Genomic DNA, 14,474 nt, shown 5'->3' on the forward strand with positions numbered 1-14,474 from the left:
GCGGTGGCCATGGTGGAGGCGGCCGCAGCAGTAGGGTTAGCCTGGCATGCTTAGCCGGCAAATGTTCGTCCCTGAGCGTCTCGTATACGTTATTAGCAAGTGGGTGTCACCAGACGTTGACGAAAACCGAGTCTCGAAGAAAGGCAATCAACAGTCATAGAACTTTGCTCCTGATTATGCCCAATGCACCTGCACACTGAATTGCGGAGGTGAGCTGAACAACCCCGCGCATTCCGCCCACACAAGATGGCAACTTCCAGGTCGACGTTCCGAACACTCGCATGATACTGCTCCATATTTCCATTACCTCAAGGTTTCCGCAGTGCATCGGTTCAGATGGCAAGCACTGTCGGAACTAAGTTACGTTCCTTGGGAGCGGCAGATGCATGGAACGAATTAAGGGTATATCTTGGGCATATTTCCGGCGTGGAGCTCAGCCGGCATGATGACGACCGGGCTGTAGAACCAAATAAAAAGTGGTTTGTTTAGCTACTGGCCTAACCGGAATGCCTCGCTGGGACGCCATAAGACCATAATGTTAGCGCGGGTTATGCCGCTATAACGCAGCGTGAAAAGGGACCATCGGTACCGGGCGACGCCGAGCCGAAAGTGTACGCCCGAAATATGTTCCACGCGGTCTCCGCTTCAATGCGACGACCGTCGCTAGCAATCGCGTTTATAAAAACAAGCCTGCGCTTAGGCGCCCGCTTGAAGCCTGTCGCATCCGAGAAATATACCGACGCGAGGAGTGCGCTTCCCCGTTGAAAAAGAGATCACCCGTCCTTCGAACTACTGCGCCCACGGTCCCTCGAACAATCCGCGTTCAAGGAGGTGGCGTTACATCACCCCCGCTAATGTCTCGTCGGGCCAGCAGCGGCCGACGTCGCGCCGAAATAAACCGCTCGTCGCACCGAGCCCCGGATCGCGCTGTTTCTCAGCGGGTGTGCCGCGGCTGCTGGGAGGGGACGTTTCCAGCGGAAGGCTTCCGGCAGGCGGTAGCCGAGCGCGCGAGGTATAGCCGCTCGCAGCCGAGTTGCTGTCCGGCGATGCGGAACAAAGGGACGCGTTTTCAGCGCGAGCCGGGCATGCCGCGCACGTCGACGCACGCGTTGTTAGCGGCACAGGTTGTCGCCCCCGTAGCACCACCCGGCCCGCCGTGCGGCGGCATTGGTCGTTCGACGGTCGCGCGCGTGAGGCTCGTGTAGCCTGGAGCGTAGGTGGGGGTCGCCGCGCCGTAGAGTGCGTTGCCATTGCACCCCCCTCCCCTCCTCCTCCGTGTGCCGGCCATTGTCCCCTCACTGCCTCGAACATTGCAGCCTGTCGAGTTACATATGAAGGCAGCTAGTTTCGAGTTTGTTCAACTTCTCCTAGACTAGTCAGCATCTCTCTCCACAGACGTACGCCTACATCGTACTTCGTTTTTATTACCTATTTGCTCTTTGCTACCTAGTTGCCTATAGAAACACGATGATGATAAACAATGCCCACAAAAGAATGAGGGAGAGGCAGCCGCTCAGCCGGCAATGTCCAATCCGAGACCTTCACCTCTAAAATTTGGCGCTCCATCCCGTCATAAGTTTTTTTTTTTTTGGCTTTGAAAAGATAGTGTGCGTCCCTCGATTCATTGGTTGCTGTAAATTTCACGATGAATGAGATGCTTCGTCGCATCGCTGATGATGACGACCTTATGTCAGTGGCACTTTGATAGCGAATGGTATTGCCATTTCAAGCTTCGTGGTATTTATCCAACATATTTTGTACAACACACTTGAAATCATTCAGAATCGAGTCACACGTTTCATTCCTATCCAATTACTCGCGTCATGCCAGTGTCACGTCGATCAAGACCAGTTTAAACCTGTGCAATCTTTCAAAGCGTCTTAAGTATTACCGCCTCTGTCTCTCTCACAAAATTCATCATTAAAACTCTATTTTGAAAGAAGCGAGTTCCTTCGCCTCTATCTACATTTTATCTAGGTCAGACCACAGCTTTAAGGTAGGAGTGCCCGATTGCCATATGAACTTGTTTAAAGAATCTCATCCCTAGGACAAGCGTCGACCGGAACATCATTTGTGCTTCCATCGCTCTCATCGAGTGTGCTAACTTCAAATTAGCTGTCTGTCAGCTTGAATGCCATATGTATTTATTTTTTCGACACTCGTCTCTGCAATGCCTTCCGGTCTTGAGCGTCATTGAAATAAGTAAACAAATGAATAAATAAATGTGATATTTTTATTAATATCGTGGCGAGGGCTACTTGATTCACCTTTAGAACTAAGCTGCAACAGCGCGACTAAAGAAGGATACACAAAGAAACGCGCACCACTGCAGAACAAGCGGATGAAGTTAAGCGCCTCTCGGAAAATAGTCACCCTGCGAGGGCTTTGTTACGCAGTAATGACGACTAAAGTCGCAGCTTTAATAATATTGCGTATTTCACGTTCGATTACGCCTGCATCTACCATCTTCATCCTGCAGATAAGTGCACTGATCTAGAAGGGTTCTAGTATTTCTTGATTCATAGACACTTAAGTTTTGCCTCCACTATGCGCGAGTCCACTGCCTTATTCCGATTGTCTCCTTTCATCCAAAATATTTTTCCCAATATGTTTACATGTGTATTTGGTCAACGAATATGTAGTTAGGGCCAACAGCCACTTCGCTGTCGATAAATCTCGCGTTACAGTTCTATATGTTTGTATTGTGCTGTTCGTGAAAGTACCACTTATATATGTATAGTACTTTTTGTTCGCTCGTTCGTTCGTTTCTTTGTTTGTTTGGACGCGCTTATATTTGCGAGACTGTTCGGAGGTGACTCAAGTTGAAACAGAGTAAAGAAAGAAACTGTGCTTGAGCAAGAGACCAGCGTGTACTATGAGCTTACGCCTTCCAATTAATTAATTTCTGACTTTCAACATTCTAATTCAATATCCTCATATATACATATATATATATATATATATATATATATATATATATATATATATATATATATATATATATATATATATATATATATATATATATATATATATATATATATCAAGAGTACGCCGTAGTGAGGGACTTTGACTACTCTGTGGGTCTTTAACGTTCACCCAATGCAAGGTGCACGGGCGTTTTCGTTTTCGTTTTCGTGGTCGGGATTTGACCCCGCGCCATGACGGGTGCGGTCACGCCTTCCATGTTGCGTATCGTTATGTGTATAAATAAGTTTAACTGCAGAGATCTTTCTGCTAGTTGCAGCTTATAAATAACCGCATTTTGACGGGACAACAGCACTTAGAGGTTACTCAGGTTTCCTGCATCTGGCATGGTCAGACAGAAGAGGAAAAAAATAAACACGAGAAGACACGCGATGCATTGAGAGTATCAGGTTTGTCAGGTATAGCCACTTGAGAAATCACAATATTATGAGAAAAGTTTTTGTTCAACGTGGCAATCCCGGTCTGGCATATACGGTCGTGGCGCATATTTACAATTTCATTCTCCCATTGATCGAAACCAAAGGCTGCGAATGCAGTTGACGAGAATTGGAACTGCCTTCTTCATCGCGTAATTAACGCCTCACCAGCTCAACGACGTTTTTAAGCTCAACTCTAACTGCTTGTCTTTGCAAATGAAGTTTTGTAATGCCAATTGAGTTATTTCAGTCCTCCATCTTACGCAACGCATCTTGGTGGGGAGCGCAGTGGAATAAGAGGGGGGAGGGGGTGCTGTAATAAAATTAAATAATATGAGATTGTCTATTTTGCAATCATGCTCCTTTCAATTTGCCCTACATTGATTCAGAGGTGTTAACCACTAGGTCAACAGACACCTAAGAAAATTGAAGAGTGCAAGTGCACGAGAAGCACCATCGTCAAGACTCGCTTAAGTTTCCAGAGAAGCCGGCGGAAGTAAACACTCAAAGTGGCGAGAGGTCAGAGCAGAGCGCAGACGCGATCTATCGCCCACCTACGCCGCCATTCGTTCGTCTCGACAGGTTCTAATCCAGGCAATGCGGGGAGATCATCCGTCTCGTCAACGCTGCCCCTGCGGGACGCGTATATTCGGTCGTCGGCAATCCGACACACAACGAAAGAAAAAGGAAGAGAAGGACGGCGGGGGAGGACGACGCTCTTGTGACAACAGCCCTCGGCGTTGTTCGAAATGGTCGTCGTCGACGGTCCACTTGTAACAAGCGCGCCTCTGACACCTCGCAAGCGGAAGGCAGCTTCTGCTTTACGAGACGGAACCGCCTTTGTCTTTGAGCAGAAGCACCGCGCCTCTGGAATGCAACCGGTGACACGAGAGGTCTTCAGAGAAAGAGATGAAGGAGATACGATGGGGCGTTCGGAGACAGCAGCGCTTTGTCTGTCGAGCGCTTGACAAGTGGAAGATATGAGATATATAAGAGAGAACGACAGTGGCTGTGGAGTTGATTGTCGTACACGGCTGCTCTGCGCGCCTTGTCAGTTGTCGCCGTCGAAACGCTACACTGCATGGAAGGAGCGGAACAACGCGAAAGCGTTGAAAGATGCTCGCCGAGACGCTGTCAGCAAATAATTTGTAGTTGTTATGAAAAAGAAAGAGAAACAGAGCACAATTTAAAGACACTCTTTACAACTTTCCGTCAGCAGGTACAATCTGTGTTATTCTCTTACAAAAGAAAGAATTAATTTGCGGAATTGCTTGTTTGTCTAGTCAAGAAGTCAATTTCAATCAATAGATTTGCTCTGTTTCGGAATCCTTCGTAACAACCACATCTTCAGCCGTTTACGCGATCCCCAATAGAACAAGTTCAATAGAAACGAGATTCAGATAAAATTATAAATAGAAAACCAAACGTGCATAAGTGCCACAAGGAGAAGCAATTTCAAACATTGTAAACGAAGAATGACGCAGCAAGCACGTATATACTAATGATACGTTGTTCTAACGAAACGAACACGTTAGCGCACCGTAATGATAGCTGCATACACCCGCGGCCGCTAATGTTGGCTTCGTTTTGTATTATTAAGTTTCTCCTAAACGACTAACCTTCAGCTAGCAATTTTCAAGCCTTATATTTTCATGCTTTAACCGGAGGTGCCATAAACGAAACCTTGCTTATCTTACTCAGTGGCGCTATCAGCGAATATAATGTTCTTAAGGAAAGCAAAGTAAATATCATTATCAGCAAAGCTAACATCCCTCAAGCAGCTTTAAACGTATACGCCGTCGGCCGCAGCCCCTCTGGCTGAAACTTCAGTAGGTTGATTGGCGATTGCAAAAAAAAAAAACATGTTGATGCAAAGTTCTTTTTGTCGACGCTTTGTCCCTGACGCTTTCGTATAATCGGTTATCGCTGTTGTATGATGGATCGCCTTCAACGGACGCTGCACTTATTTATAGATCCTGTGCAAGGCATCACGTTGCTTCCGGTAAGCAAAGAGTGGAAGGAGACAGCTACAAAGGTTGATTGATCTTTTCAAGAACCTTAAGTGAGTATAGCCTCACTATTATTGCGCAAGGTCAGTATAACTACACAGTTTTTAATAATGCAGACAGAAAAAAGTACAAATGCTGTATAAACCAATATCTTCAGAACTTTGTTGTGAGGCCAACCTACTCCGATGCTCCCTGCGTAAACGGTGAAGCCAAGGAATGTCAGGGCTTCGCGAAGATCTTTCTCAACTTAACGACGTCTTTCCCAAAATTGCCGCTACAGCTTGTCACAAAATAAGTGCACTTTTCAGAGTTTTCAGATTACAACTTATTGGACACAACGATCGAGATATATGACCACCATTCTGCGTTCGCTACAGCTGATTTTACGGAGCACTAAACTAAGCTGGAAACCCCCAATTTAACATGTGGACAATGTTGACGACGTAGCGGGACGCTGCAATGGCTTCAGCGAGTATAAAAATGTAAATATACTGCGGCGAAACTCGGGAATAATGTATTTTGACTGCTTCACAGGTCTGGGTTCATATAAACGAAAAAGCTGAAAAAAAAATAAACGATTGATAATGACAGCAGTTGTCGACATAAAGCGTAAATTGCAGCGCTGTGGCGGTCAACTCATCTTGCGACTTGTAACTCAGAGCGTATGACAAGGTTTTGCATGCGATTAAGAACGCCTACAACGATTATCTGGCACCATCGACAAACTTTTTTAAAGAAGCACGTGCTAACTGTACCACTCCTTTCGCCAATGCGACCTGCTTGCCCGGTCTCGCCACCGGTGGTGTCCGATGTTTTGTTAGTTTGCGAAAACAAAATTAACTATACTACTTATACTGAAACGTTGCATTTTTCCTGTGGTGTTTGTTCTAGGTTCAGTGTTTGTACTTCCGAGACAAATTCTGTGGAATCACATTCTCAATACTGAGCTCGAGTGCTCGCATCGCGACATTGGTGTACCAGTTTGGAACTTCAATGAACCAGGAAGGGAAACAAAATTAATCGCACCCACCTCTTGCCACTTGCCTTCTTGCCCTATTTTGACATTACAAGGACGTGTGGAAATCACCAGAGAAAGTGTCGACCGAATTAGTGAGCACTCAATAGCGCTACAATAGCGCTATGTCGTTTCACAATACGTATCCTTCAATCCTAAATAAATAAATACAAACACAGTACACGTCGATACATCAGTTGCGAGCACTTTTTTGCGAAAATGCTGAGATAGCTGTTAAATGTATGTCGCCTATATATGTTTTTTGTGCTTCGGTTTCGTATAGATATTGTTTATTTCGTTTGTTTCTTACGGATGCTCACTCTTTTAGCAGCACATTTGCATTACTATATCGGCTTCTGTATGTATATTCTCCTTGCTTGGTTGCTGTGTATGCCTTGTAACGGCTACCTGGGCCCCTGTCAAGCTTTCTATGCAGCTTTTAGCCCAGGTAGCCGTCCCGTGTTATCTGGTGAATAAAATGAATGAACGAAAAAAATAATATCAATAAACAAGTGGAATGAATATATCAGCTCGAGCTTCGGGTCACTTATGGTTGGTATAGTCCGTTGTACGCGTTGCCATTTATAAGCTACTAGCCGCTCTGCTGAGCAAGCGTCTAGGCGATATTGAGTTCACTAGCTGTCGCCTATAAATCACGTTGTTCGGTAACATGCATTTCCGTTTTTGCAAAAAATATGAACATTTTTCTACGCTCCGTAAAAGTGTACTGCGTTGTTAAAACTGTACTTATTTCAAATACCGTCAGTTCTGCTCATAACGGCACTAAGTGCCTCGCGCTCATACGCGCAGTAGTGTCGCAAGTGTTTCGAACGTTTCCTGCTCCACAAACCTTCACCTTTCTATAATCACTTGAACAATTTATTACTTGTCACATACATCCCTATCGAATTACTATGCTTCAGTTCACTCAATACTCTAACCCTCGTGTTCAATAACGTTCCTCAACTCAGCCCTCTACCTCGACTCAAGGAAGGGGATGGCAGCGTCAGGCCTCGACAAATGTGGTCACTGCGCTGTATTGACGCTCCATAACAATTCTCGAGCCTATAGGAGGCTATCTCTTGAGAAGCATAACGTCTTTTTCAGTCGAGAGACGGCGATTTGTTCAATTCGGTTGAGTGGAGGAAGATCTTCGAGTCGAGGATAGCTTGAGGATACGGGGGTGTTTGTAGAAGGGCACACAGTGAATAAACAACGCAGTAACGAAACTTTATGAGGGTACATCGATAAAATGATAAGAAAGCGCGATGCACTATAAGTCATCACAGATGCTGTGCGAGAACAAACATACAACAATGTGGCGAGTTTCTCTCTAAAAAAAAAAACGTTTGCGGCGGCCTTCTGCGCGTCATTTCTTGTAATGATGGACAAATATTCCGTACATTCCCAGCATCTGGCACTGTAAGAGAAAGAAATACGCACCTTAGCTTTGAAACATCAGCTTTACACAAACAATCCTTATCACTGTGTGTGCTCAATGTTTGAGTCTGCTCAATGGTTTGCCTTTTTCGCAGGTGGCGTCCAGCGTTCGACAGTGCACTGAGGACGCATCCGAAGGCTCACTCTATCTTTCTTTCTTTTTGACACTCTTCGAGTCTTATATCTTGTCTTCAAACAATGAAGGTCATCTAACTCGTACAAAATACCTTTAGCGCTCATTAGTTCCGTGTCAAGAACGGTCTATGTCAAGCTGATACGACACTGCCGTTCATGACTTGAAAGCGCAGCGATAAAAGGAAGGAAATGCACACAAGAGGAGCTACAATTATTGTTTGGGGAGCCCAAATAGATGCGATGTTTTTTTAGAGCGCAGAGCGCATTTGCTTACCATTAACGCCGCTCGCGTTCCACAGACAGTTCAAATAATAAGGATGTAACACAAAATATTGATGTAACAACATTACTATAATGTAGTCTCCGGCGCACGGCCGATGCCATGCATTGGTTATCACTGTTCGTATGTCACGCAGAACTAAAGCTCTAAAGGTCCTCGCTAAAGTTTGCGGACGCGGAACAAAAACAAACCTCAATTTCCTGGTGGGCTTACAGGCCCCGCCAATATACGTAGTTGATTCGCGTAAAAAAAAAATGACATCACGACCCAAAACGTGGTGTTGGATGCATCGGAAGTATCGACTCCCACACGGAAGTCTTGTTTGCAAATGTCTAATGCTCATTTACAACGCCTTTTTAATCGGCGTCCTTCGCTTTCGTTTGGCATGAATTTGTTACCCGACCAGACGAAATGTCGTCAAGCCCTCCATTTGACACGCGGTGCAACGCTGCACTGCTTACGCCCTTTCACACAGGCAAATTTTGAGTGTGTTCAAGTCAAGCAAAATCAGACTTAATGCAAATCGAGAACTGCTAGGAGACCGCTTCAAGCTCCTTTCATTTAATGCAACAGACACTCCAGTTGTTCAGTGCCAATAGGTTTCAGTAATTAGATTTAGGTAGAGGTTAAAGAATCCCAAGTGGCCAAAATTACTTCTGAGTCCCCCATTACGACGTACCTCATTATCAGAGCATTTAGTCAGCGATTTTATTGTTGTGAGCTACTCAACAACTTTATTGTTGAGTTATTGCTTTGTGCTTTCAACAGCTGTTGAGGCATTGCTGAAAGCATATTGAGTCAACAATTCAACAATATGCCGACAACATTTCAATAGTCGTTCTTATAAGGGTTCACACAGGCAAATTTCGAGTGTGTTCGAGTCAAGCCAAATCAGACTTAATGCAGATCGAGAACTGCTAGAAAGCCCCTTCCAGCCCGTTTCATATAATGTTACAGACACTCGAGTTTTTCAGTGCCAGTTGATTTCAGTGATTCGATTTAGGCGCTGGTTAAAGAATCCCAGGTGGCCAAAATTAGTCCGGAGTCCCCCACTACGACGTTCCTCATAATCAGATCGTGGTTTGGGCACGTGAATCCACAGAAGTTAATTATTACAACTTCATTGGGGGTCGAAACTGATTACGTGGTAATGATGTGAGCTCGCATAAATACTGAGCATTCCAGCTTTCTCAACCTGTCAGCCCGAATGTTGTACCTCTGTAGTATTCAATACAGCGATGGGGCCGAAAGCAGGTCGGTACACAGTCAGACGGCAAGCATCTCCTGCTGCTGCATCTTGTGACGAACAAGCCAGTTATCTGAGGGTGCTGACTACGCAAGCCGAAACCAAACAAAATATTTTTTCCCGATCAAAACGTACTATAGCTGAGAGGCGCAATGTGTCCACGTGCAAACTTTTGTTACCACGGGCACTGGTTACTGCTGAAACAGATAAGAGATAAGCACTCAAGGATGTCTTCCTGTGACATGCGGCGTCGTAAACACGTCAGAAAAGAAGACGGCATAGCGCTGACTGTAAACTGAGGCTTCTTTCTGGAAATCGCCCTAAATGTGTGTGATTTAAATACAAACTTCACTTGATAGTCAACGCTGTGTCCGTCTTCCTTTCAGTCGTATTAAACATCTCTTTCCCATTTTTTTTTTTGCGCTGCTTGTCACCAAGAATGGAACACCAACTCGCACAGCAAATCATCCTTCTCAAGAATGGCATTCTACATCCTAAATTTATTTCGACCTCAAAGAGCATGTTAAGCAGCAAAAGCTTCTCGAAGTCTTACAGCACGTTGACGAGGTCGCTCGACGAGGATTCGAGAGCTATGCTGCCGCGCATGCGCCGTCAGGCTACGGCACCCGAGAGCGCTGGAAAATGGTTTCAGTGTGCTAGCCTATACAGGCCTCCCCACCACGCGACTACGTTTTCAAGAACTGCTGAAATGCTATACGTTTCAAGCAGGATGCCGACGATGCTTGGCACGATAGTGCTGCTTGGAAAGCGGGGTTTGCAATGGGAACAATGACATTTTATGGAAGATGCTACATAAAGTAACGCACAAGCCTGTTAGTCACGCTGGCTAAACCCACACCGACAGACAGACAGACAAAGAACTTTAATAACAAGGTCCTGAGAAGCTTTGCCCTAGGGAAGAGCTGCGGGCCGCTCCCACGTGGGGACGGGTAGGCCGAGCCTAACCGCCGCATCGTGGGCTCTCTGGACAGCCCAGGTTTGACGTGAAAGGTCTGAGCTCTGGATGGCAGAGCTCCATTCTTCTTCTGTGATGCGATTGGGTCCCTGTAACGAGGGGCATCGCCAGAGCATGTGTGCGAGATTGCTAACAGCCCCACAGTCGGGGCAAGTAGAGCTAAAAACCTCTGGAGTGATCGTGTGGAAAAGGGCCAGGTTTGGATAGCACTTAGTTTGAAGCATGCGTAAAGTGGACGCCAGAGGTCTAGCCAGTTTGCTGTGAGGGGAAGGATAAGTCCTCCTACCCAGGTGATAGTGCGTAGTAATTTCGCTGAAAGTAGTGAGAGTGTCCCGAAACTCGAGGACCCCGGAGTCTGAGCTCGATCCTGCTCCCGCGCGGTGGGTTACTGCGCGCGCTTGGGAGTGGGCAATGTCATTAAGATTGGGAAACGAGTCAAGCTGGGGTTCGAGGTGAGCCGGAAACCACGTGATGGTGTGCGGAGAGATGATCTTGTTCTTGAGAATCTTGTGAGCCTCCTCAGCGATGGATCCTGAAGCGAAAGCCCTGACCGCCGATCTCGAATCAGTGAAGATTTGTGATCTTCTGTTGTCTAGGAGTGCTATAGCAACTGCGACCTGCTCCGCTCTGGTTGGTGTTGAGCACTTCAGGGAAGCCACATTCACTATCTGTCCGTTGTGGTCAACGAGGGCAATAGCGAAGTTAGACGACTGTCCATATTGGGCGGCGTCGACAAAACATGCCGAGTAGGGATCCTCCTTGGTACGCTTGAGGAGGGCGAGGGCTCTTGCCCTGCGTCTGCCTACGTTGTGTTGAGGATTAACGTTACGAGGAAAGAAACCCACACCGAGACCAAATAAAATATGGTTTCCTGTTAAAAGTTTGCTGGCTGAAAGGGGCAATGTGCGCATGGGCAACTCTTGAGCTCTCCTGTGTAAGCGTATCGATACTTTTACAAAAAAATAAAATTACATTCTAGAGTTTTACGTGCCAAAACCACGATATGTTATGAGGTACGCTGTAGTTGGGTACTCGGGATTAATTTTGAGCTTCTGGTGTTATTTAAGGTGCACTTAGAGCTAAATAGGCGAGCGTTTTTCCATTTCGCACCCATTGAAACGCGGTCACCGGGGCAGGGAATCGAACCCGCGACATCGAGGTCATTATTTTTGCACCGCAGCGTCACGCATGTATGCATTTGTATTTCAGAACTATATGCTCAGTTTACGTTAGTAAATTACCTGTACTCTTCAGGCCGACGCGAATAATGTGTGTAAACAAAGCACCAGTTTCGACTCACCTTAACAAAGGCCCTGATTAAAACGTACGGAAAGTGCAGGAATTGCCGCACAGTCTGTCAAAGAAAAGAAAAAAGGCAAAGCGGCAAGAATGAGCTCTCGCCTATGGTCGCCACTTGCCAACTAGCAACTCAACCAAAACGCAAAGACGCATATACGTGGAAAAATGTAACAGAACGAGTATATCGTCTTGTATTCGCGCCGTCTACTCTGAATCTAAAAAAAAAACTAAACTGCATCAGATCCTGCAGTCTCTTTAGACATGTTAGCCGCTTGGCCGACATCTGTCCGCGCACTCACCGAGCTGGAAAGACAAAGGCCAGACTGGATGCGCTTTTTCCATATGTAGGGTGGCGAGAGAAAGAGCATCTTTTGGGTGTATTATAGATGCAGTATGAAGTAAGAAGTGTAATGCGCTGCAATTAATGCGTCATTTATCAACAATGCCACTTGGACATTCCACCAATCGAAAGGCTCAGGAAGAAATAACATGCACTAACGTAATCCAAATACGCAAATGTGGCTCAAGTCACATAATTAATTAATAATTAATTATTTAAATATTTAACGCGAGAAGTAATGTAAGGTTCGATGAACAATTGGACTTGTATAGCAAGTCCATTCTAGTTGGTTAAGAGAACTGATCGCAAGTGGCCTCCAAGCAATAGGAAGTATAGCATAAACATCACACATGCAGGAAGCATCTATAGCATAGCGTGAAGTGAGCGCCATCGCTTAGCTTATACTGGCGGCGTATTTTTTTTGACACAATAAACTTCTGTCCTGTGCTGGATTGCTCAAAAACAGGTTTTCAAAGATAAAAATAGGTCTGCATTTTGTCAGAGCACAGCGTCGTCGCTCATTTTCTTTTTCGTGTTTTTTTTTGTACGCACTGCATACATGTTGCCATTTTGAGACCCCTTGGTGGCTCCTCACTAAAAACACCTTCAGTATATTGATGTATACTTCTTACTGATAGCAGATATAGTAGATGTAACAGATGCGGCATGTGTAGTGTCGGTGCTATATAGTACTTACGGGTGGCTCCAGAAGAACCTTGTACGGATTATCCTGCAAGGCAAGACAAAGGAAAACGAAGGAAAAGAAAGGGAACGTTGCAGCACCGGCCATATAGTCTCGCATAATGCTTTAAAAGTATTACGGCGACTGAGAGCAACCAGCCGTCATGTATGTCGCGGGAAGACAAAGTCTTATACATCGGCTGAAATGGCGGTCAGTCCAGCCGGCCTTCGAATCGAGCACGTTCTAAGGGCACGCCACGTTAACATCGACCTCGTCGTCACCGCGTAACCAGCGGGCGCTACGGATCATGCAGCGTTCATCATGTTATAGCTTCTGTGAAAGATTACAAGCGTTACCTCACTGTTACGCCTGAATTAGCAGTTGCCTTACCACTACACGTCTTTAATGTATACACATTCTTTTCTCACGGAGGCCTACTACGATCGGTCAATCCTAGAGCAAGTTTCGCTGCGTCATCACTGCCACATTTAAAGGCTGTCAGTGTATAGCTGCTATTCTTTAGTAGCAACACGCAAAATAACATCTGGTGGCCCGACAGCCACCCGCAGCCCGGATGTGGAGCACTGATACGGATACGATGCCTATGGCCCCGACAAGAACGTTATCGTTTGAGCTCCTGCACCACAGCTCTGTTAGCATGATGTCCTTCCGATCATTGATGCAATTCCTGCACCTCGTCAGAAATTTTGCCACTATCATTTTCATGAAAGTACCTTCACGTTATATGACACCGTCTGGGAACGCCTGGGAACGCGTTTTACAGAGAAATATTGCTGTAGGAAAGAAGCGATATCGTGGGAAAGAGTTTAGTCGACTAGTTTTATGTGAATCCGATCGAGCGCGGTCACAGTGAGTAATGCTGATGAGAACAACGACGCAAGAATGAGAAACGTACACGGTTGCCTGCCGACGCCACCGCTGTTGCCCGATGACTGCTGACGGCAGCGGACAGCTGCTGCTTCGCGGCGCTGTCGACAAGCGCAGCATTCGCCGCGTCGAGAACATTCCCGGCGTCAGAGCACAGGGCCAGCCCCGCGCAGATAGATGGTCGCACGGGCGCCACCGGCTGCCTCGGTGGTTCCACGACGGTGGTTTTCTGAACGCACAAGGCACGAGTCTTACTCACGTGTCCACGGGCACGGAACAGCTTCCATATTCACTGCTTCGATCACCGAAGCTATTGCGGTATCTTCAATGTTCGGGCAATTTTCTATTTCTTTCTTTCTTTTCAATTTTGACCTTGGCGGTCTGCTGAATTGTGAAGTAAACATTCGTACGAAGTCATTCAGCTAGAGTACAAATAGAATAAATAATCGGCGGCTAAAATTTCCGCACAGAAGTTGTCTCGCGTTGCACGTCAGCTGTTTCCGAGAACACATGCCTCCAGTTACAACGCCTGAAGCTCAATTCATTCATTTCCAGCCACAAATAAGGGTTTTTTTTTTTTCTTGCGCGGTCAAAATTTTCAAGCTTGTGTGCAAAGAGATACACTATTTAGTGGGTGCCGGTTATATTTGCCTGGCCATGCACCTACAGCACGCGACTGCAGATGAGAATGTTTGCGCATGAAATGGCAAACGCATACGGCGTACACAAGTGAAGAGCACAAACGCTCAGGGAATAACAG

The 14,474-nt window shown here is 46.1% G+C and overlaps 2 protein-coding genes across 2 annotated transcripts in view; one reads left to right on the forward strand and one right to left on the reverse strand.

Moving 5' to 3' along the window:
* LOC135908394 (uncharacterized) overlaps positions 1-14,474 on the forward strand; it is a 79,501-nt gene that overhangs the window by 47,766 nt on the left and 17,261 nt on the right. The gene's annotated exons all lie outside the window — the stretch shown is intronic.
* The window catches only part of LOC135908393 (uncharacterized), a 12,987-nt gene continuing 6,150 nt past the window's right edge, over positions 7,638-14,474 (reverse strand). Inside the window, exons 6-9 of the mRNA XM_065440176.1 lie at positions 13,743-13,943; positions 12,842-12,874; positions 11,806-11,859; positions 7,638-7,848 (exon numbers count right to left, since the gene is read on the reverse strand). Coding sequence (XP_065296248.1) covers positions 7,798-7,848; positions 11,806-11,859; positions 12,842-12,874; positions 13,743-13,943 — 339 coding nt within the window. The 3' untranslated portion in view covers positions 7,638-7,797. The remainder of the gene's footprint in view (positions 7,849-11,805; positions 11,860-12,841; positions 12,875-13,742; positions 13,944-14,474) is intronic.

This window comes from Dermacentor albipictus, chromosome 5, assembly GCF_038994185.2.
Source record: "Dermacentor albipictus isolate Rhodes 1998 colony chromosome 5, USDA_Dalb.pri_finalv2, whole genome shotgun sequence".
Lineage (NCBI taxonomy): Eukaryota > Metazoa > Arthropoda > Arachnida > Ixodida > Ixodidae > Dermacentor > Dermacentor albipictus.